Below are 24,923 nucleotides of genomic sequence, written 5' to 3'. Positions count from 1 at the left end.
CGGTTGAAGGGTCTTATTGCTAAAAGTAAAAACTTGATTTGGTGGTGTCACTTATAGGTTTGAAGCCATTTTGTGGAGCATTTAAAGCAAGTTGGTTTGGCATCAACCACTAAAAACATAGACAATGCCCCTCAAACATGCCATATGTAATTTTTTGGTTGGGGGTCCGTCACCTGCTTGTTTCGATGGATATTGCTTGTTTATATGGCCATCGCTCTGTCTGGAATGTTCCACAGTATGACATTAAACAGATTTACCTTACATATATTAAATGACATGTTGTTATATAGCTTAAACATACCTAATAAAATAGGCATTCTGACTGTGAGAACTGGGTAACATATCCACAGATCTGACCTGTAACTTGGTCTGGTTTGGTCTCCATGAAGATAAAAAAGGTTTAATGCCATACTGTGAAACATTCCAGCCAAAGCAAATACATCTCCATGGAGAAAAGCATTTAATGGACCCTCCACCATAAAAATTACAGAAGCTAATAATGTAGTCAAGTTAATTCCAACACAAAACACTACAAAAGGAGGAGCCCTCTACACCAGGAGCGGTGGTCAGCTGCGGCTGCCAGGGTCTGTCTCGTGGGCTTCTGGCGGAGAGATGTTGCTTGGGCCTCATCTCTCCCCTGGGCCCTGTGGTGGTTCCTGGTGGTGGCAGACAGCTCTCTGCTCCTGCTGTAGACGGCTCCTTTCTCAACTGGTTTGCCGGTATTAAGCCACACATTTTACTAGGTGTAGTTTTAAGTGCGTGTGTGTGTGTGTGTTGTTTGGTTGTGTGGGACTGGGCAGCTGTGGGGGCTGGGTGGGCGGGTGGAAGGAAATGTGCCATTGTTTTAAATCACTGTGTTGCATTTTTGTATGAAAAGCACTTTATAAATAAAGTGTGATTGATTGATTGATACAATATACAAGCGATTTCTGTTCTATCTCATCATTGTCCTATCTGCAGATCCCATGTACATACACACATACACACACAGGTGCTTGTCAGACCGTACCTTTATGGTTAACACAGGACATGTTTTGCTGGGCAGTCCCGGGTCCACAGGTGTTCTGAGCAGGAGCACATGAGCACTCCTGGACTTTCCAGTAGAAACAGGCTGGGTCCTCACAGGGGACAGACTCCACCACGTGAGGGCAGGAGTCAGGGGGAGAGCTAGATGCCCACAACACATTTCTGCTCCTCCATCGGAAACCTGGATAATAAAATGAAAATGTTTACTTTTAAAGTGTTGAATAAATTATAACAAACAATTTAATTCATTTAAAAAGTAAGTACAATAAAATATGTAGGTTGTCGAGAAAACAAAATAAAATTTTTGGGCTGCAACAACTGTAGAATAGTTGACCATCGTAATCGTATTTTGATCATCTTCATCATTATCTGGACTAGACAGACTCTATAAGAAAGAGCCAGAAGACCTTTTTTAATATTTAAAGTTAAATGTCAAAAAGGAATATACAATTTCAGATTTTTAATAATACACTTTATATGTAAATATTCTCTAGAAACACTTATTTAGCATATTTCAAACTTTATTCAGTTAAAATGTAGACTAATTGGTGGACTAATCAAAAATATATATTGCTTACCAGTCAACAACTAAAATAATCATTAGTTGCTGCCTTAATGAGCTTCATCAGTTAGTCAAAGCTTAGGAACTAAAAGTAAATATGCAGGTCTAATCCTGGTTAGTGTGTAAAAAAAGTATCTGACTTAAAAGCTGTATACCAAATAAAAGTGGAGGTGGATGATTTGTTGTTGTGGCCCCAAGCAGGCAAGGTAAAAAAAAAAAAAAAAATCACAATAAGAACATTTTGAAATATAATTCATTCACATTGATACTATTATTCAACTTCCCTGCAACCCAATATTCAGTCTAGTCCCTCTGGTTGAGAATCACTGCATCAGGTCCTTGTGATGTAGTGTGATGGAGAGACCAGAGCCACCTCTATTTATCAGGCTTCATTTTACCACCAGCATCTGTCTGCTCTGTGATTTACTGTGGTCCTGTGGCCTAGAGTTACAATGTCTTTCAGACGGAGAGGCATTAGGCTGTAAATTATGTTGCCACCATTACTCTACAATTCACATCAACCAGAGAGCTTGAAAAGTCTTCCTACACGTTCAAACAAGTCTAACTATGTACTGATAAGGTTTAACTACATGGTATCTCCTAGTACTCTCTCCTCACAGCAAGAAGGTCCAGGATCAAAAAGTGAGTACAGCCCATCCATACATTTTCTTTCGCTTATCCGGGGCTGGGTCACGGGTGCAGCAGTCTAAGCAGGGACTCCGAGACTTCCTTCAACCTGGACACTTCCTCCAGCTCCTCCGAGGAACCCCCGGCATTCCCAGGCCAGCTGAGAGACATAGTCCCCCCAGCGTGTCCTGAGTCTTTCCCAGGGCCTCCTTCCGATGGGACATGCCCAGAACACCTTCTGAGGGAGGTGCCCAGGAAGCATTCAGAACAGATGCCCGAGCCACCTCAGCTGGCTCCTCTCCACGTGGAGGAGCAGCTGCTATACTACCAAGCTCCTCCTCAAGCTCTCTAAGGGAGCGCCCAGCCACCCTGCAGAGGAAACTCATTTCAACCGCTTGTATCCGTGATCTTGTTCTTTCAGTCATTACCCAGAGCTCATGAGAACTCATCGAGAACTTTGCCTCTAGGCTCAACTTCCTCTTCATCACAGTGGTTCAATACAGTGATGGCATCACTGCCGATGCTGCACCTGGCCATTGCCGCCTGTCAATCTCACACTCCATCCTCCCCTCACTTGTGAACAAGACCCCGAGATATTTGAACTCCTCCACTTGAGGCAGGGACTCTCCACCCACCTGGAGAGGGCAAGCCATCTTTTTCCAGCCAAAAACCATGGCTTCGGATATGGAGGAACTTATCTTCATCCCAGCCGCTTCACACTTGGCTGCAAACCGCCCCAGTGCATCTTGCAGGTCCTAACCCAATGAGGCCAACAGGACAACATCATCCGCAAACAGCAGAGATGAGATCTTGTGATCCCCAAAATGGACCCCCTCCGGCCCCTGGCTGTGCCTAGAAATTCTGTCCATAAATACAATGAACAGAACCGGTGACAAAGGGCAGCCCTGGCAGAGTCCAACATGCACTGGGAACAGGTCTGACTTACTGACAGTAATGCGTACAGCTTTTCCCCGTAATACAAAAACATGCACGATAGTTTGGCATAAAAGGTCCATTACTTAGTATTCCATCATTGTCATTCACAGATCTGACCACACTGTGGAACATTCCAGGTAAAACAAAAACATGGGGACAACCACATGACAGACCCTTCACCAGAAAAACTACATATTGCACCTTTAACTTTTGGTCGTACTCTGACAAGTGGTCTATAGTCTTCATGATTTTGCTCATGACAAATTCACTCATATCTAGGTTACCCACATTTTTAATGTTCATGGCAAAAAGTTCCCTTGCTATTTACTGTATTAGTATAACACACCCAATAACAGGTGCCATTTTCACCTTTCGGTGAACAATGTTATAGTGCATACTGCAACGTGTTAGCAATATTTAGCGCCACCGTGTATCTGACAGTTGTCAGTGAATACATTCCTCTATCACTGTCCATTGTGTGCAATAGCTGCTTATGTTTAGTATACTCCATCTCCTCATTTAATCCCAGAAGAGGTGGAAAAGAGTGGTGGATCTTTATGACGGACATTATATCGGTACAGCAGGTGATTCTGTAGGTGCTAGTGCAAAGCCAGCACATCTCAGCAGGAAGGGCCCAATTTAGCAGCGGGCACAGCAGCAGATCCGGGGACACTGTGAGACAGGCTAATTGGAGAGACAGGTGTCATTGTGAAGAGTCCTCCAAACTAGATCTTGACCCCATATTACACTTTGTCCTCCTCCTCCTTCTCCGCATTTAAGTTATTATAACCCAGCTCACCTCACCTTCTGGTTAACTTGGTACTGCATTTTGAGACTTGTGGATATGGAGGCTGCAGAGTATATTTTTTAAAAAAAAACTAAAAAAGAAGTGTCACAGTAATAGCTGATGTCACAGTAATGGCTGACGCAATAACCAATATCACAATATCTCAACAATACAAAGTTCCCCATTTTATGTAAATGTAATGTTTTTGAAAGAAAATTCGACAAAAACAGCATACTGAATTCATGATTTTCCTTATGAGGTTCTATATCACACTTATGATGGTATTCTTTAGCTTATCATAGCTAATAGCATATCATGCAGCGAGTGGAAATCTACCATGATGGATGTTGAGTGAAATGAACAAAATAACAGATCATCAAAGGCCACATTGCTAAAAATGATTGATTTGAACCTATGTAATATATAGCCAGATTGTGAGAAATAATAATGTTTGATTGATGTATTCAAGAATATTAAAATGCCGTGTCATGCAGAGGCAGCACAGTTGACATGAATCCGTTGGATGAATATGTAAAACATGTAAAGAGCACATGTAGGCCAATTAAAAATGTACACATATTATTATTGATTTGAGAGCGCCATGTCACTGCATGTTCAAGTTCACTTAGAGTTCATTACATTTGCATATGCTCTGAGTAATGAATGCATCAAGTCATAACATGGGATTTCACACATCACATACTATCAAAGCCAGGGTACTCCTTTTGCCTGTCCCAATGTGGATAATTGATTACAGTGTCTTTGAAAGGGCATCTGGGGTAAAACTTTGGCTATATAAATATGCAGTTCATTAGCATGACCTCAATATGGTATTGGTAGAGTCAAAATTAGTCAGATGGTTTGTTGCTGCATCTCATGAAGAGGATCAGTCTTAAAAACAAGGGGGAAAAACAGAGTCACAACAATAAAAGTTATCACCAAAAATTCCGACATGCAATGGAGCCAAAGTTTTGAAACAAAGTTTGTTTTAAAACAGCCACAATAAAGCCTACCATACCAGGATGATGCACTGCCGCTGTGCGTTTGAAAATCTCTACTTACAACCTCTGGGATTTTTCCTTTGTTTCCACAGCTTTTACTGAGGTTAAATTTCATGAAAGAATTCTTCCACATTTGAGTCTTTATCACATTGTAGCTTTTTGTACTTCTACTGTTACACTCCTCAAAAGCTTCAGCCTGGAATGCCTTCAAAAACACAGTCATAATGTCTGCCGAGCTGAGCCATGATTCACTTAGTGGCCTGCTCCTCCTGAGAGCAGAAAATGTAATAAATACGCCCTATAGAGATGAGAGGGAATGGAAGTGCGCCAAACAACCATGTGAGGTCTTTTTAATGGTCCTTTTGATTGATCTGTGGAGCGTGGGAATGACCAGCAGCCATCCATTTAATTAAATCATGTTCAGCACATTTTGTCATATTTATGTAAAGTGAAGATGTATGTATAATATATACGAGCAACATCTTATTTATGGGCATGTAAGCAATGTTCAACAGATTTCTTCTGATTTGATACGCAACACAAATATGTTTCTGATCAGAGAACAAGAGGGTTTTCTACATATCTTAGTGTCACTATAATGTACAGTTTAACTGACAGCACTCCACAGGGAAATAAAGTAGGATGAAAGGTAACTGCACTTTTTGTCCTAGGATATGAGTTTAGCAGTCATTTCTAATACAACCACCACCAACAAAACAAGTCAACAGCATAAGGATAGACACAGAGTATTCTGAGACCAAATGCAATCATTGTATGCCAGTTCAAAATGTCCAGAAGTGACTAAACTAAACTAAAATTATAAAATTCCCCATGTTCAATAAATGTTTTACAAGCCCATATTATGCCTAAAATTATTTGGGAGATCAATCAAGCGTCCCAAAACTCCTGTGCTATTTCAAAAGTCACATGTACAAGTATGAACATACACTACCAATGCATTAAATGTACATGACAAGTTCTGCTGACAAATCACTTAAATAAATGTTTAAGCAGATAAACTTTCCTTCCTACACACAAACAAATCAGTGTGCAGAAGGCATTCAGCCCTTACAAACTCTGAGTGTGCACTTCCTTCTGAGTTCACACAGGGCAGTAATGACAAAGGTTTGGGAGATTTGGGAGTCTGATTTGACGTCCTTTCAAACACTTGTGGAGGTGATTGTCGGCGCTCTCATTTCCCTGATGGCTGTAGAGAGGCTTGCTGTGTATGGAGGGATGAGATGAAGTGGTATTTCTGCAGGCTCCCTTGTGTACTGAAGTCTATGACACTCAGGCAGCTGCAGTCTTTTCAATTTCTCACATCAGCGCCTCTTTGACCTTGGCACATGTCATTCACTCACTGCACAGGTGAGTCCTCTGACAGGCCAATACTTGTGTTAGCAATGCAAAGGAAGAAGCTAAATCCTCAGTGGTCTACTGTGCTGGAGATAACAGTGTTTAAGTATAGTGTTGTTAGTAACGGCGTTACTTTTACAAGTAATGAGTAATCTATTTAATTACTCTTGTGCTGTAAAATGTAAAGGCATTATAGTTACTGTCAGTGTAACATAACAAGGCTTGTTATTTTATTGTGAGTTGCAGCAGCTGTGACAGATCAGACTGCACTCTCGTCTCATTCTGAGGAGATGAAGTTTTTTCTTTGTTGTGGGAAGTAAACAAGACTGAGGTGAGGGATTAGAGATGATTGGCTAAACAATAGATCAAATGTAAATGTGACCAATCAGAAGCAGTGTTGGGTGGCAATACTCACTGTTTCAGCACACATGAGGAAATTCTTGTGAGTTTTATGGATATACATTGTTATTTGATGACCCTTTTGTGATGGGCGCACAAACAGACAACTTAAGTGGCAGTGATACATGCGTTTGGAGTTTACAGATCAACAAAAAGATACTACTTATTCTAAATGCAGCTCATCTAATATCTGTTTGGCAGTTCACCTCTGGTTTTACATGTGTATAAGTGCAGTCATGTGGCGAGCATATGTTATGTAATGTGATATCAGTGTGTTTGGTAAATGCTGTCTGGTCACACTGCTGCTTAAACTTTGTTTGCTGTTGTGAGTCTGTTACGGTGTTTTTGAGCTTTGTGGATGAAAATAGCTTAGTTGGTGATTAGCAGACCAAATAAGGCTGAACTGAGCTCATTTTTACTTGGAAAGCGCAGCTGGAGAGGAGTTTTTGAGGATTTTTTTTTTTTTTCATAAAAACAAGAACAGGCCCCCAAGCAAAAAGTTACATAGTACACCTTTAAGCAACCAGTACTTTCCTTTATCTTTAACTAAACATTTGGAGCTTGTCCGTGTTTCACATTGCATCAGACAGGTGCACTCTGGACTGGAGGCTGCAGGTCGGGTGTTAGATCCGGACGGTGCTGCCCGCTGTGCTCAGGAGAAGCTAAGAGACTACAGATCGATTTCACAGCTGCCCAAAGCACTTACAACTACTCACAACCCGACCACTGGGCAAAAAAAAGAAAACAATTTGCTGTTGGTATGCCCTTGTGGATATTAATAATTGAAAGGCTTCTTGGTCATGCAAGGTTTAGTAAGGGACACACAACAAAGTAATGGCAGGAATGTACCTGGCTTGCTTCATCTCACTTCATATTGAAGTATTGCAATTCAACATCACCATGCTCAATTTCTTTCGCACACGGATGCAAAGTATGATAGGCGTGATAGCATATAAAAAAATCAGAGTGCATATAAAGCATCGGTAAGGCAATTTAAATATGTAATTTTCAGCAGGGCAGGAGAAGTAGCGTGGTAACTTGGTCCATGCTCGGAGATGTATTACGGTCTATTCTGGTGTAGCAAAACATAAGCGCCAGAAGGGCATTCAATAGAAATTCAATGTCACAAAAAATACTCTGCTTCTCTAACTTCTAAAGGATTCTCACGTCTTTTTATCGGCAGCACAGTTCTCCGAAAGTGATTTTATATGAGGTTCACACTCCACTTACTGGGTCTGCCTTTTTATGAATGCCATCAGAAATCACCAAGTCACAGGAGAGCCCAGTGGAGGCAGGGGCAGATGCTGCGTTCTCTGCTCCTTGAAATATATTAATGGTACTGTCTATCTGAGCGTGGAGATCCAGGGCTGGAGAGGCTGAAGAGGCTGAGCACAGACCGGAACATCCCACAGTCAGGGAGCTCCCGGGGGGTCGCTCATGCACATTTAGCCACGGCAGGGACCAGGTCGTGCTGCCTTTTTAGCAGTGTGGTAGACACATGATGTCAAGGCGTGTACACAGATTAATACATGTGCTGTACTACACTCAGATTCTCTCATAAGTGAGACGAGACAGACTACACGTGTTGCATAGTTGAAGAAATGGAGTAGAGGAAATGTTTACCCAAGTCGCTGAATAAGTAAGACACAATCTCCCTACAGTGGAGTATTTTAAGTGCTTTTATGTATTTATGTAATTAGGGCTGTGCCGAAAATCAAAAGATCATTGTGATCAGAACATTGGTCGATCTCAGTGATAAGGTAAGTAAAGATTACCTTAACCTTGTACAGCAAGATGAATTCTCATGATTTTTGTGAGTTCACAAACTCAGGAGAATTCATCTTGGCATTCTCCCACAGGTGCAATAGGGCCTGGCCACTGGTTGGCGAATCAATGACAGAGTAGCACTGAGGTTTGTGCAGAAGCCAAAGGCAAAGTGCCCAGGAGAACCAAAACGAACGATGCCAACAGACGTACTTCAGCCTTTTTTAGTGAAAATACAGACTATTTTGTTGTGAAAAATGTGCCGAAGATAAACTTTTTGTACATATGTGGGCAGGGAAGATGCTTTTCTCTCGACTGGATGTTTGATTTTGCTGTTTGTTCCACTGTTGTGACACTTCCACCAATCTGATTCAAATAATCCTCATGCCGATCACTTTCAGAGAGCTGTTTCAGATTGATAAATGTGTAGAACTCAATTCAGAGTGACATACATTAATCTGACGTGAGCCATTAAATAGCTGATTTTATTTCACTATGTGCAGCCCCTTGGAAATAGCTTCTCTCACATTTTAATGTGCTATAGATATAAAGTATAAATCCTTAACTTTAACCTCATGTGTACAATCATGTGTTTATTTGTACTTAAATAATATTGCAACAGCTCTTTGTGAAAACTTTCTGCTCCTTTGAAATGAACGTGATCAGACACAAAACAAAAGCTCAGTTGGGTGCACAGGAAGTCTTTCATATGCCTCGCTCCTCTATCCCAGGGTCTCGGAGTAAGCAGGTGTGCTCCTTCCCTTTATCCTGTCTATTTTCATCCAGTCGCGTTTATACATGTCCTACTTCTACAGGAGCAGGCATCCACTGAGCCAGCCATTTCTCAATAACAATTAACTCTAAAAACTCACACTGGCCCTGCTTGTCCACATCTGCTTTGTCATTCCTGTGCTGCCTGCAACTTTATCCATTTTCATGGTCCTGATCACAAAACCCTATTGTTAAAACATTTAAAACATGTCACAGTAGCATAATACCATCATGCACTTATGTACTAGCAGCTTTGTGATTAACAAGACCATGTAGAATAATGGTTGATGAGGAGACATCATAAATGCTTCAAGTTAATTTATAGATACAGTGCAAGCTTCAAGTTCATTAAAAAAATATACAAAAACATCTGATAGTCCTTTAAAGATAACTGTATCAAAACTACAGAAATGATCATGAGTAACTAAGATATGCAAGCTTATGAGAATCTGTATATTTTTACATAGCAACAAATTTACCCAATACTTTACATCTATCACACACTGACTGGCAAAACACATTATAATAATCAGAATCAGATAACTTTATTCATTCCAAAGGGCAGTTCAGTTCATAGCTATCGCTCAGATTCACAACTATTCACGACCATAAGATACCAGATAACTGAGCAAATATAGATTGTTGCATACACAAGATCTCAGAGCCAAGGACTGGGTGTTCTCCGCAACCATAGGAACAGAACAAGATGGTAAATGTGTGAGGGAAATGTAAAAAAAATAAATAAATAAAAATAAAAAGGATAATATTGAACAAGCTGATTTCCATTGCAAATGTGGTTTTAGACTTAGTCCAGACTGTTTAGTCTTTGAGCGAGATGCCTTACAGAATTTGCACTGAACGTTTGTATGGTAGTTGTGGTGTTTTCTGAAAGTTGATGTCTACCCATCTCTAACATCATGCATATATACTTACTGCTATGTTGACCCCAATAAAATTTAAAATATGCATTATTCTTCATTCAATATATACTTCTCTTGATTGTTTTTATGAACATGAAAAGTTTACAGATTAATTTTTTTTTCTCTAACTAAAAGTACTAAAAGTATGATTCAAATGTTACTATGTTACAAACATTAGAGAAAATATAATTTCACTTTATAATAACTACACTTAAATAACCTTAATAAAGCATAAACAAATGCATAATGAAATGTCTTCATAAGCTATTTGTTCGAAGATGTGTGAAGAATCCCTCAGTCGTCCAGGTAGAATCCATGGTGAGGAGAACATTCAGTTTGTCGACTGGACAAAAGTTAGTTTGGTTGAAGACGTTTCGCAGCTCATCCAAGCTGCTTCTTCAGTTCTGGTCGGAATGCTGGTGGACACCTCCTACTTGTTAACAGTTTCTGTAAACAAGTAGGAGTGTTAGTTTCAGTTAGTTAGCTCCTCCCTGCAGATATAAGGAAGTGTCCACCAGCATTCTGACCAGAACTGAAGAAGCAGCTTGGATGAGCTGCGAAACGTCTTCAACCAAACTAACTTTTGTCCAGTCGGCAAACTGAATTTTCTCCTCGCCAAGCTATTTGTTCCTTATTTGTTGTTTATGCTTTATTAAGGCTATAAATATTGAGCAACAGGCGTAAAAAGAGTAAAAAGAGTACATAGAATTCCATGGATATTGTATTACCTCATTGCAAAAACAAAACCATACTGACCACTTGAACCTCTCTCACCTTTCTTCCCCTGTGGCTCCTTGCACTTATCATAGAGGCAGGGTCCCCAGTCTGTCCAGGTGGAGAGGGAGCAGTTCTGTTGGCATGGTATGGAGCAGCTCTGAACAGCAGGAGGAGGCTCTTCAGCACCACACAGTCTAACACTTACAGGTCTGGACACTGCACAAACAACAGAAGCAAATGCAGGAGGTCACCAAACAGAAGGATTAGGTCAAGTCCTGACAAGGTGCTGTGGAAAATAAGACTTGTGAGGTTCAAATGTTGTGAGTATACGGGCTGGGCCAAGTCATATCACTAAGAGGATGTAAGGTATGTAATATTAAATTTGGAATATTGTGATTTAATTTTTGGCACACTATTGATACTTTGCAGTGACATCTAGCTGGGGGTACTCTACATGTATCTTTACTGATGGAATATTCAGTAGTTACCATGGTGACACAATGCGCGCATTAACAAAAACTGCCAAAAAAGTGTTAAGATAGTCTGACAAGTAAAGTTAATTTAAACAAATCTGTTTAGGAGTTTAAATCAACAAGAAAAGAGAGAGTGACTAACTGGAAAACTGTGGTTGTACTAAGCTTGTGTTTGTAATTTTATGTGTGAGACAGCACAAATCATCGCTCCAACTGTAGTTCCAACCAAGTCAGCTCTTTATGGTCAGATTGTGTTAAAATAAAGCCCAGTTTAAGTCTAACTTGAGTAACAGAGCTTCTTACAGAACAGTGCTTTCAGTTAGGTTCTCACTCCAGAGAATGTTCATAGCTGCAAAGTATCAATAGCTGAATTTCCCCAGTTTCAAGAGAAGGCAGACAGGATCATGGCTAATTACTACTGCTAAAGCCCAGAACGACTTAAAACACTGGGCTAAAATAGGTAATAATGAAAGAGAGAAGACATGATGAGTGGAAGCAGCTACTTATAACTTAAATAGCTCAAAAGATAAGTACACATATTATAAAATCAACTCAGCAGGTTCATTTTTTTGTATATAGGTTTTCTCTTATATATTGTATATTTTTAAGGTCATATTGCCCTGCCCTGGTGCATATCCCAACACGTAACACCCATGAGTTTGGTCAAGTGAGAGCATATTACACTGTTTAATTGGCAGAGCCTTACAATTAGTAAGAGAGTTGTTATTAAGATGGGTTTTTTTTAAGCTTTTAGGTGCAAGACCTTTTCTGAAATCAACATCACTTCTCTGTGTGTTGACCCCAAGCTTTAGAACAATTTCCCTGGGCACATCTGAGTGTTTATTTAATACATAGTACATGTTTATAAAGTCTATCCTTAGGCAGGCTTTCGCTTTGCCAATTAGGACTAACACCACATGCACAGACTTGTAATTGTTTGAGGGTACATTTGTGCATTTGCATATGATGTATTTACAAGCTTTTAATGCATTTACTGATGGAAGTAAATAGAACATAAGCTTCTTAATGGTATGTTTTTCAGTTAGTTCAGTTCATGATGTAAAAAAGCAAGTACTTACTGAGAGAAGCAGCCAAAGTTTTTATTTATTGTAGCATAAACGCTCAAAGAAACATTACGTGAATGTAGTGCAGTGGTGGTGTGAATAAACCGCTACTGAACCAAGAAATATAGTGGAGAGAGAGACAGAGGAGCCAATCCCACTTGGAGCAGATCACAGACAGTGCAGACAGTCTTACAGTGAATGAACAGAAACTGCTCCAGCCACAACAGTGATTTATTCAATATAATACTCCATTTTGATGCACCTCTGCACATCATTTAGCAGCAAATTTCCATTTAAATGAGCACTCCGGATAGAAATCGTGTAAATGTCCAGCGTGCATTTTGTCGCTCTCCAAAAGTAATTTAACATGGTGTTTGATCTCCTTTGAGAAAATCAGATGCTAGCTTAAACACGTTGGTAAAGTGGAGACTAAATTATACTGCTTTGCTAACAGCGAAATACAATATGAATGATATTGGATAAATAAAAGACATGTATTATGGTGGAAGTGGGACATTCTTACAAAATCAATATGGTTTCCCTGTAATACTCTGCTCAAAAGGGACCATTTAAAACCATTTAAAGTGGCATTATGTAAGTTTTTAGGTGGAGGTTCTGAACCCTTTTTTCCATGGAAATGTTTTTCCTGAAAAGTTCCACAAGCAAAAAACAAACAAACAAAAGCGAGTGATGGACCATCCACCAGAAAATGACATAGTGCACTTTTAGATAACTGCTAAATGAGGCAGACATAAATATTACCCCAATATAGCATCATTTATGGTTTATATAATCCTAACACACTCAAGAAACAGTTCATGGATCTCACACCATGAAATTTTGCAGATCTGGTCAACAATTCAAATTACAATGCAAACCTTTTTCTTGTTTTCAAATTAGATAAGTCAAGGACCAAATAAATTAAACAAAATTGCTTTTTAAATTAGAAGGACTTGTAATTATTAAAGTGAACTTCTTGTAATAAGTTCAGCGCTTATTAATTTAAGTGATAAATTAAATGCTCAGTGGTTTTCTCAAAATCATTTAAAATTCAAAACATTTGAGTTTTGGGGTGCTGCAGCTTTTTGACTGAGGTTAAAATGTTAAACTACTAAAAAAGAAAAATCTTGTAAAAAAAAAAAAAGTGTGGAGCTGAAGCAGCATGGGGCATGTTTTGATCCAACATGCCTCCAAGTTGTAAAAATATTTATGATTTAAATAATCTCAAAAAGAAGTTTGACCTTATGAAGAATTTTTTTAAAAGCAGTAAAAATGCTAGTGGTGATTTATTTGTCATTTTAACCAGAATAACTCATTGATTGTGTGATCCACAGTTAAAATTCCTTCTGCGTGTTAAAGGTGAACTATCTAACTTTCTGGTGGAGGGTCAGCCACATACTTGTCTCCATGTAGATGTTATTGCTTCACATAGAATGTCCTACAGTATGGCAATAAACTATCTTACTTTTCAATATTTTTTTCGCCCAAGTTAACTCTAAAAAAACATGTATTCTCACTGTTGGCAAGAGTTTCAGAATCAGGTAGTGGACTGTTTTCCAGCAGAAAACTTACATAGTTAGTTAAAAGTTTTCCAGAGATGCAGACACATCCTGACAGAAACCAAAAAGCAATGTTCATCATGACATACTACTATAACTGTTTTTGTTATACATATTTGTGCTAATTAGACACAATGAGTGACCAATGATCGCGGATACAAGCGCTCGAAATGAGATAGGGTGAGGAGCTCAGTCACACGGGGGGGAGCTCGGAGTAGAGCTGCTGCTCCTCCACGTCGAGAGGAGCCAGTTGAGGTGGCTCGGGCATCTGTTCCGGATGCCTCTTGGGCGCCTCCCTCGGGAGGTGTTCCATGCATGTCCCACCGGGAGGAGGCCCCAGGGAAGACCCAGGACACGCTGGAGGGACTACGTCTCTCGGCTGGCCTGGGAACGCCTAGGGATCCCCCCGGAGGAGCTGGAGGAAGTGTCTAGGGTGAAGGAAGTCTGGGAATCCCTGCTTAGACTTCTGCCCCCGCGACCCAGCCCCAGATAAGCGGAAGAAAATGGATGGATGGATAGAGTGACCAATGAGTACTTCTATCTTATCAAGCATCATTTCACATTTAATGTTATATATTTAACATTTTTGCACCATTTTGCTGAGCGGAGAGCGACAGTGCTGTTCTGTGCCACTGGTCACTTATGCGACATCCCATTTCAGCTCTAGTGTTTGTAAAGGTCAGTAATTCAGTGGAGATCCCCTGGGTAAATATGTGTGAAATCAATGTTTTACTCTTTTTAGCAAGTCATCTCTCCAGGCACAGCTCTGTGGTCAACTGTAGGTCATGGTTCAGACTTGGCCTGTGGTAGTAATAAAAATAGGACAGAATATTAATTCCTAAAATGTACAGGGAATATGAGACAAACAGATGATAAATCACCTGTATTTATGACCTTCCCTAAACGGCTCCATTAACACTCTGCATTTAACCTTTGAGTCACACCCCGCGCTATGTTTTCTCATAAGCACCCTGAGGCGCATGCCAAAAACTGCACTGTACAAAATATAAGGCGTCAGCTTAAATCAAGTGTACTTTTTATAGTTAGTAATTTACAATGGCTACTCCTCCCTTTACAACATATTGATGGTGGTCAGTCTGACATGCTTATTGAAAGAAATTTGTGGGCTAATTTGTTTTTCAGTTATTTTTCCAATGCCAACCATACAGCCCTATGCACTGCGAGCATTGCCATAGATTTCTAGACCTGTGCAGTTTTATGCTACAACAGGGCATTGGCACACAGCTTTGAGTTTAAAGTAGACCAATGCCTCTAAAACATGTTACAAAATAAAAGTTGAACTGAGGATAACAGCTCTTATATTACACTAAACAAGATCTAAACTAGCATTAAACCCAGACTAAATGGACTAAACCAGCACTGATGCTTAAAGAATCTTAACCAAAACTAAATCATGCCTCATTTTACTTTGTGATTGGGAAAACCAATCAACCATACTGTAAACAAACACCAAAGCTTCTCTAATTTACAAAATTGTTATTATTTGCCAAACTCAAATATATGATATGATTTGTCAAATGAATGTTTAAGTTATCAGAAAAATAGGTTCCATGTGTGTAAATAGTCCATGCATTTGGGTTAGAAATTTGTGAGCTCTTAAAACTGTGTTACTTCCCGTTTCCTCAACTTTTCTTTCCAAACTTGACTGATCTAAACCTATAATATTTAGCTAACAAAGGTCCTCTCTCACCATAGTAAGTAATAGTTATAAAAGATTTTATAACCTAAACACGCCAAATGGTTGCATGACTACAGCAGACAGGAATTTGGCATTTTACATCTGCAAGAACCAGAGATACTTCAACGTTAAACAGATATGGCTTCAGAAATGAATTGTGCTAAACCACTATTACCACCCAGTTGCTCCAGTCATGGTTCTAATTCTTGCCAACACTTTATCTCTGTGAAAATCTGGAGCATCTCTTTATACAGCGCGTGCTTGCAGAGCGCCTTGGGTCAGACGTAACGGAGGCACTTTCTCTCACCCTCCTTCCTGTGATGTGGGGCAGAGTCATCAGGGATTTGAACGCAGTAGGTCTTCCTCGTCTGGATGCCTGCTCCACATAACGAACTGATGTTAGCCAAGCGCTTGTCCTGCTGGCTCAGTAAAGGAGAGATAACACACTCTCCCCAGTCTGTAGTGCGCCACTCAAACCTGGAAAGCACAAGATATTTATTGTCAAAGTGTGATTAGCGATTTCACAATATGCTAATGTTATGGTTTATGTGAAAAGAAATATTTTTTTGACAATTATTCATGATTTTTGACACCATGACCAAACAACAATGTAACCCTCAATTCAGGTTTATTCATATTGCAAAATAGATCACATGTTTCTAGTATGTGACCAAACTTTATCCATTGAAAAGAAAAGTTAATGTGACATAATTATGCTGCACTTTTTTCTATTTGAGTTAACTTAATTATGGTTATGTATGGATTTATTTATTTGCATTGAGATGTTTCATTTCTTATTCAGTAAAGCACTTTGACTTACTTTGTGTAGATTGAGTGTAGACTGAATTGACTACTTTTTGTTTCTTCTAAAAAAAATTATTTATTTATTTTTTCTGCTGTCTAGCCTGATTCATCAGTTGATTTCACTTCGTAGAAACTGTCTGACCTCGCAGCTTGACAGTAGGCTAGTACTTTTTATTTAACCAATTGCTGCTATTTGGTCATGACGTATGTAATGCGCCGCTAACAGGGACTAACTGCTATATTAAGCTTTTCCCAAATACCGTAGGAAGAAGGGCAATAACGTCTTTCCCCTTGATAAAATTCACCAAACATTCTTTTTGTTCCGGCTTTAAATCCTCGATCTCGGGAATTGTTGCCAACACAGAATGTATGGCTCTTCACGGACTGGCTGGTGATGGAACTCGGGTGTATTCCAATTCCTGACCTAGTCGCTGGAGAAAAATTTAATTGAGCGAAGGCACTAGGTGGCACCAGCCTGGCTAATCTAGCTTGACAATTTAAAAAATATATATTTATCCCTGCTTAGCCAAAACTTATACTTGTGCACTGTGCGGTCTTCATTTAGTCAAAACATGCATTTTGGGTAGACTAATGGAAGCAATGTAAATAAAGTTACAGTGCATGTTATGTTGCTATTAACAGTAGATAAAAATTTGCCTATGTGTTCTTGATTTAATATTGTTTGATGACTGCCGCATATAAAAACAATATGTTGGTTCCCTGATGTAAAAGTTATAAAATAAAAGATGTAAAAGGTGAGGTAAGAGCAAAAAGTGGACTGATTACGGCAGTTAAGCTCTAATGTTTTCCCGCAGGAGGCCCATTTGTTTATTTACATGCAACAATTCACAAATAAAATGAAAAATGGGTGCATTTAAAAATAAATTATGCATAGCTATATATTCGCAGACTGTAGAGAAGCAGCACAGGCCCAGCTACAAAGGAAAGCAATGGGTATTTTTCAAATGGAGCTGTGATGACTACTGTTATTTCCTAACTTGTGAGTAAATGTTTGGTTTCAGATATGGGAGGGCAGTGGTGCGTAGCGAAATAATATTTGCAGAGTTTACCACAACAACAGCCTGTAGTAATCTATCAAAAGCTTAATTTCTGTAATGAGTTTCCCTCCTAATCATGTAAATCCACCCCTCTGAGGCTATCTGTGTAGATTTAGCAAATACAACAAAAAATAGCAGTGAGGGGGAATAATTCTCAATGCACTATTTGTTGACTGCATGTTGTGTTAGCCTAATCCATTTTACCTCAAATAGCCTCTAACAATGAGGTTCAAGTCATTATTTGTTATCTAGGATGTCATGTTTTCAGGAAATCCCATTGGAATGCTGGGATATTTTGAGTGTTGTAAGATAATTGGGCTAATTTTACTCAAGTCATGTTTATTTGCTGCCACAAGGCACCTGTCATAATCATTCTGAAAGAAATGAAATGCACATTTGCAAACACATTATGAGATTGTGTCAGGAAAAACTAGGCCAAAATAATTACTATATAAGAAATTAAAAATAGGTGAGGGTTCTATATTTCAATCATGTGTACAATTTTAAGATTTTTATAAATATGACAAATTGTTGACAGATCTCGAAAAAAAAACAACAACTTGAAAGTACCTAGGGCAGTTTGGTAGTAAATCTCCTAAAATGTTACAAGCCTCCTTCTCTTCCAGGGTGGGACACTGGTTGCCCCCAGCGACAGGGATCTGGGTCATGGTCCGTGTTCGAAGTCGAAAACCAGGAGTTAGGTCAGAGGAGCGGCAGGTTTTAGAGCAGGGGCTCCACGGTGACCAATCAGACACCAGGCAGGGTCGGGGCATGATACAGGACTGGAAGGTGACAGGAGGGGAGGTCTTGGAGCACAGGCTGAGGAGAGAGAAACATAGGCTTTTCGTAGATGGCCAAAAATAGCTCTATTTGCTTCATCTCAATATGTACATTCAAATATTGCACACAGTGTAAATCCACCATAAAATTAACCAACCATTAATTTTTCAATATAAAACCAAAAATAAGAAAACTAAAGAACAGTTTTCTTCATTATGTGTCTCCAAAACCAAAATTAAAAAATGGATAATGATTAGTTTTTTCATTTTTAGATATTGTGTTTAAATGAATGATGGGAAAAAAGGATAATGGCTGTTTCCCGTTTCCATGACTTAAACTGTGACACCGCATACGAACTGAACCAGGACTAAACCAGGACTAAACTGTTTTCAGTCCTGCTCTGGTCTTGGTTTGGTCCCAGTCTCAGTCCCCTTCTCAGTCCTGGTCTCAATCACGGTCTGGTCCTGGTCTGGTCCCAGCCTCAGTCCTGGCCTCAATCCCAGTCTCAGTCCTAGTCCTGGTCCTGGTCCCAGATTCAGCCCTGGTCTGGTCTCGGTCTAAGTTCTGGTCTCAGTCCCGGTCTGGTTCTGGTCTGGTCCTAGATCTGGTTCAGTTTGTATGCTGCGCAAAAGTCCGACATCGCAGTTTAAGTCACGGAAGCGGGAAACGGTCATTATCCGTTTTTTCCATTATTCATTTAAACACAAAATCAAAAACTGAAAAAAAAGAACTGTTCTCCATTTTGTCACTTTGGTTTTAGAGACAAATAATGAAGAAAACAGAAACAACTCTTTGTGCTCTAATAGTTTTATAATATATACTCAATACTGAAATTTTCCATATTTCCTGAAAGACAAATGTGACACAAATTTTTCAATATAAAGATATAAACCGGAAAATGTTTGTTGAAAGTGTGATAAAATGTCTACTTTGAATGTCATGTAACCTGACGGATCAAAACAAAAATAATATAAAAAACAAAACAAATTATAATTTAGGAAAATAAATGCTAAATTCTGGAATACTGAAGTGTATCCACATAGTAATTGTTGATTTCTTCACTGACTCCTTGTGGGTTTATTATTTATATGGGAGACCTTGGTCAATGTTGAGTTAAGATATACACTGGACAAACATCACTAAGTGGACAGTTTTAGCCAAAGGGATAAAAATATGGACTCCCACATCAGTGCAGGAAATTTAGATGGACCTAAACATGCAAGTCATTATATGGAGCTACAGTAATACAGTGTGGAAAATAAACATGCACTATGTAACTTTTCTGGAGAGGGATCCACCACATTCTATTCTCCACAGAGATGAAATTGCTTTGCCTGAAATGTTTCACAGAAAAAACTATTGCTTGGGTCACTTCTCTGTAAAGCTGACCTGTAACTTGGCTCAGTAGGGTCGCTGCTAGCCTTAGATGAAAAAGTTTACATAGTCGCAGTTTGATGCCTTAATGTGGAATATTCTGAACAAAGTAATAACGTCACCATGGAGATAAGAAGGTAGCAGACCAGAAAAAGTACACAGTGCACCTCTGACAAATGTAATGCGAGGTACGGAATGTCAAGTTGATTGTTAATGCCACAATATCTCAAAAATATAGACTTGGATTGACAGTGAGTGAATCCTGTTACAGTAATTGACATAAACTGACTGAAATACCAGGTCCCCAGAGAGCTGTTGGCCTGATACATGCTGCATAAACATTTAACCTCTATAATGGGCGTAACATCAACATGCAGTGTACAGCTCAAACAAGAGCCTATTCATACTTGCTTTTAGCTGACAAAGAGGCAGAAACACATCAACAGTTATCCAATTACAGTTTTTGTTGTTTCATTTGGACACTTTAATTAGTTTAGATTATTAAAATGAGAACAAAGCTCATCCCAGAATCCAACAGTGTAATTAGAGAAGCAGAATGATGCATGGGCCAGGTGGGAAATCCATATTCAAGCTCCAGTCTCACGTCTCAGTAAATAGTGTGATAACAAGGCAGTGCAGAGTAGACTTACAAATACTACATCTATTCAGCCAATATTATAAAGCATTTTAATCTCATTTTATGTACTTATTTTATTTGCTTCATTTATATTGATTCCAACACTGAAACACTGAGAGTGCTTTGAATTGTCCATGCATTGAAGATCTGTTAGAATCCAATACTGACGTTTTATGACATAAATGGGACATTTTATGTCTACACTGCTTATTTTTGGTGGTAATCCCACAAGGCTCAATCTGAAAATAATACACAACAAATATTAAAGATGGCATACTTGATTTTCACACCGTAGAAGAAGGAAAAAGATATTTAAATCTGTGTAACTCACCCCTAGCTCTCACAAAGTATTAATTCATTAATTCATATCCACATGCATTATTTGTTGGGCATTAACACACCTTTACAACAGCTTCTTCAGATGTTGCTTTAAAAGGCCTACAGTATTTTTTTTTTTTATCTATGCATCAAAAACATACCTGGAGTTTTGTTTCATTCACTTACGTTTAACCCACAAATCCTACATGTTTATGCTTTGTTCCTTTTCCAAAATTAAAAACACTCTGCCCCACCTTGTGATGTCATTAAGTTATAATACAAGAAACACTCCCCTGTGATTCCCTATACCTTCACTTGCACATTATTCACTAGAATTATTTGAATAATTTGCCTTGGAATGAAACTTGAAGTTACAGCTATTAGCCTTGTAGAAAATTCATCACTTTTCCCCCAGTAGATATTGAAAATCTCAACTGGTCAAATGGTAAATTTTTAAAATGTATGGTTAATCTAATGTATTGTAAATGAGTAAATCAGTTCAATTGGGTCTAAAAAAAAAAAAAAGCTATTAAACTTACAACTGCCGCTTGACATCACAAGGTGGGACAGAGTATTTTGAGCTTTGGAGATGTCAGCCCATGCATGCAGGATTACTCAAACATGTGCGAATGAAACAAAACACAACTCCTGGTATGTTTTTGAGGAGGTAATGAGATTCCTACCAAAAGCTCACAGGAGTCAATTTTGTTTCAGATTAAATTAGCATTTAATTATGATCATTGGGACCTGCCAAACAAAAAACAAAATTGAAATGGTTTAAAAATGTGAAAGTGTCCTAAAATCTATTCAACCCTGGCCAATTATAGCCTCTTGACTTCACTGGCATGTTCAGTAGCCTTCATAAGTGGTGTTTTAGTCAGAATGGATGACATTGAAGAGTTGATTTGGCATGGAAAGGTACCTAATATTGTCCTTTATCATTAAGAGGATGATTGTGTGCTCGTGTGTGCAGCTTTCTGTGTCAAAATCATCCAAAAACCAGGTTAGTGCAGAGAGTGGAGGGGAGCACTTGACATTTAGCTTTGCCGTGCCTCAGTGCCAGGCTAATACAGAGGAATAACAGCGGATTCCACATAATCTACAAATGATTGAATAAATAAGTACCATCAGTGAAATAAAACTCATTATGCGACTGCACATTCCAACTGCTCTTGTACCAGTTGAAATGGAGTCAAGAACCCCACAATGGAGAAAAGGGGTGATTTATTTAACACTTATCTGTATTTTGGAGTAAGGGACCAATAAAAGCAGTCATTTCTGGTTGAAGGATCAAGCTCCTTTCTTGTCTTTTGTACTATGTTACCATCATTTAGTGCGGAGATTTTGGCGTGCATAGGTTTTAAAATGGCATTGATGCAGTGCAATGAGTGTCAACCATGAACTAGAGTTTTGTTGGTTGCATATTGATTCTTTGCAGCTGATGTGAACATTTCCAAGGGGTGTGTTAACTGTGGGCACTGCTCTATCTGAGGCTTGTTAGACACTTTTTAAAATATTCCATCCAGTCCTTGTATTTGCAGAGGTCACTGGTGCTAGGCTAGTACATGTCAATGATCATAGTTAGCCTACCACTAAAACAGTCTTACCCACTCCACAAAGCACCCGAGGCAAATCTATAATAACGTCACACTGTCGATGTGAATGTCTGTGTCAATAGAATAATTTTAAAAGTAAAACCAACCTTGCATTTGAAGGATTTATGTCTGAGCAGCAACGAGTTGTACTTTCTGATAGAAAGCTTGGTAGCGGCAGACTGATATCACCTAGCACCTATCTTACTGGCAAAGTAAAATTCTGCTGCTGCTGAGAAAATAGTCCCGCAACATGCGACAATTCATGCAATGCAAGGTTAGTTTTATTTCAAACATTATTCTATCAACACAGACATTCACATCGACAGTCTTTTGTAATAATAGATTTGGGTGCTTTGTGAAGTGGGTAAGACTGATTTTAGCAACAGGCTAACTATGGACATGCACTAGCCTAGCACCAGTGACCTCTACAAATACAAGGACTGGATGGAATATTTTAAAAAGTGTCTCCACACGTCTCCAACACTCTGGCTCACTAGGAAATGACGTCCTATGGCCAAAATTCCAGACTGTCCCTTTAGTCTGATCTTTATTTTCACACAATCTGACCAGAGCTGGTTTAGCTGGAGCTTCAACAAGTGAGCTGATTTGTGGTGTCCCTCTCAAATAACACTGAAGTTCCAAGCTCACTAGAATTAACCAACAGTTTTTCAGTTTGTCACTTCTTAAAAAAATTTGGATGCATTTGCTAATGTGTACATTGTGTCACCATGGTCATGCACAGACATAAATGTAGAACACCCCCAGCATTATGTCGCAGCAAAGTATCAATACTCAACTTTGTGCTCTTGAGCAAGACAAATCACCCACACGAAAGTTCTATTCAAAGTTAAGTGTGTCAACTTTCAATTGATATTCACTACAGGTTGTGCAGGCATTGCAATACAAAGAGTTGCCAACAGAATTTACTAGACTAACTAAGATGAGGGTCAACACCAACTTGTGGGTGACCTTGGGATCCCTAGCCTAAGCCCCTAAAGTAAGTAAGAAAGTAAAGAAAACTAAAAACAACAAGGATTTTAAGTTCACTTTCTGACTGTCAGCAACAAAGCAGTTTCCCAGCCCAAAAGCTCCATCAGCAGAAAAAGAGATTAAGATAAACTCACTTATCTGAGCTACAAATCATTTCCTTCGTCAGAGCCTCGCCATTTTTCATTATCATCTTTATACTGAACGTCTGGAAATGCTACTTTTTATTCAGGTTGTCCCTGTGTAAGAAGTCCTTGTGAGTGACGTGTGCGTGAGTGGCCTACCTCAACATGACGTTTTTGCCATCACTCCGAGTACAGCGGACTTGTCTGGTTTGGTATCCCACCTCCAGCTCCCAGGACATAGGGTAGCGGCTCTGAGGGTGCTGGGATGGGTGCAGATGGGTGCTTTTTTGATTGGCTTGAGGGTGCTGTAACACTGTGTTGTTTTCCTGAAAGCTGCTGAAGTCCACTGTTGTCCTACCGCTCAAAATTGAGTCTTTATCGTGTGGTAGTCTGCACTCACTCCACGCCCCTACTTTAAGGCCGTACTGGTGCTCCTCCTCCCCAGCAGGACAGTCAACGGGGTGGGTACAAGTCCTGGTCTCCGTGAGGTTGGGACAGTGCGCCCCTCCGTACATGGGCGTGGCCAGGACATGTCGAGTCCGATACTGAAGCCCCGCCCCACAGGTTCGACTACAGCTAGACCAGGAGGTGAAATCTGACACTATACAGTCCTGGGGACAGGGGATGAGGCAAGCCTGCTCCACTGCGGGCTTCTGGGAAAAAAACTCACATATCCTGAGTGAGACTGCGGTCCGATTGGTGGTCCGGACACAATGAACTTTTCGGCGTTGGATGCCGTGTTGCGCTGTGACGCACTCTGTCCTTATTTTGAGCTCATTAGAAAAGAAGGGTACGAGGACACAAGACCCCCACTCGGATACGTCCCATTCAAAAAGGTCTTGATGCCATCCACAGACCTTAAAACATGGCCGCCGTGTCTCAAGTCTGCCCCCTGGAGGACAGTGGGAGTGGTGCGTGGTCCAGCCCTCTACATGTACACACCATATCGACCTGGTCTGAAAACCTCCCGAACCACACTCATCTCCAACGCACTGACCCCACTGGCCTGCAAAACAAACAAGAAAATCACACTTGTATTAGAAACTCTGCAAAAAAGGATGATTTAAATTGCAGCTATCTGGCAGCAAGCAATCAAGCACATTTAGGGCCATTCACTTAACCTCCATGATTGCGTTATTCATGAACTGAGGAAGAAGGGAACAAAGGAACAGGGAGTAATCAAACCGTGGGCAGACGACGGTTTGACAAAAATGCAGGGTTAGTTTCTCAGTTTCTCCTCCCTCCCCTATCACTAAAATCTATAGAAATGTCAAGATGTTTAGAGGAAAAATATTTTGGGCATTTGATTACTATCTACATTCTCAAAAATCAGATCATAATATAGATGATTGGTATGCAACACAAGTTTGCTATAGCTTCACTTTTTGCGCATTTTTATTCATTCGCGTTTTATTCTTAAGATCTTATCGTCATGACTTTGTCTGAGCACAATCAAGACCAGACAGAAGCTAATGCTCCATTTTAAATATTTCATTAGGTCTGAAACTCCTGATCACAGAGTTAAACTGACATAAATTTAGTAAAATCTCAAAGAAATTTCTGCTTCACACTGGCAATGCATTT

At 39.6% G+C, this 24,923-nt stretch overlaps 1 protein-coding gene across 1 annotated transcript in view; it reads right to left on the bottom strand.

Moving 5' to 3' along the window:
- thsd7ba (thrombospondin, type I, domain containing 7Ba) overlaps positions 1-24,923 on the bottom strand; it is a 327,257-nt gene that overhangs the window by 105,822 nt on the left and 196,512 nt on the right. The window contains exons 5-9 of the mRNA XM_020920389.2: positions 23,499-24,345; positions 18,094-18,342; positions 15,969-16,138; positions 10,924-11,082; positions 1,010-1,207 (exon numbers count right to left, since the gene is read on the bottom strand). Coding sequence (XP_020776048.2) covers positions 1,010-1,207; positions 10,924-11,082; positions 15,969-16,138; positions 18,094-18,342; positions 23,499-24,345 — 1,623 coding nt within the window. The remainder of the gene's footprint in view (positions 1-1,009; positions 1,208-10,923; positions 11,083-15,968; positions 16,139-18,093; positions 18,343-23,498; positions 24,346-24,923) is intronic.

This window comes from Boleophthalmus pectinirostris, unplaced genomic scaffold (genome assembly GCF_026225935.1).
Source record: "Boleophthalmus pectinirostris isolate CB_2022bp ecotype Guang Dong unplaced genomic scaffold, ASM2622593v1 HiC_scaffold_1, whole genome shotgun sequence".
Lineage (NCBI taxonomy): Eukaryota > Metazoa > Chordata > Actinopteri > Gobiiformes > Gobiidae > Boleophthalmus > Boleophthalmus pectinirostris.
This window is presented reverse-complemented; position numbering and strand designations above follow the sequence as displayed.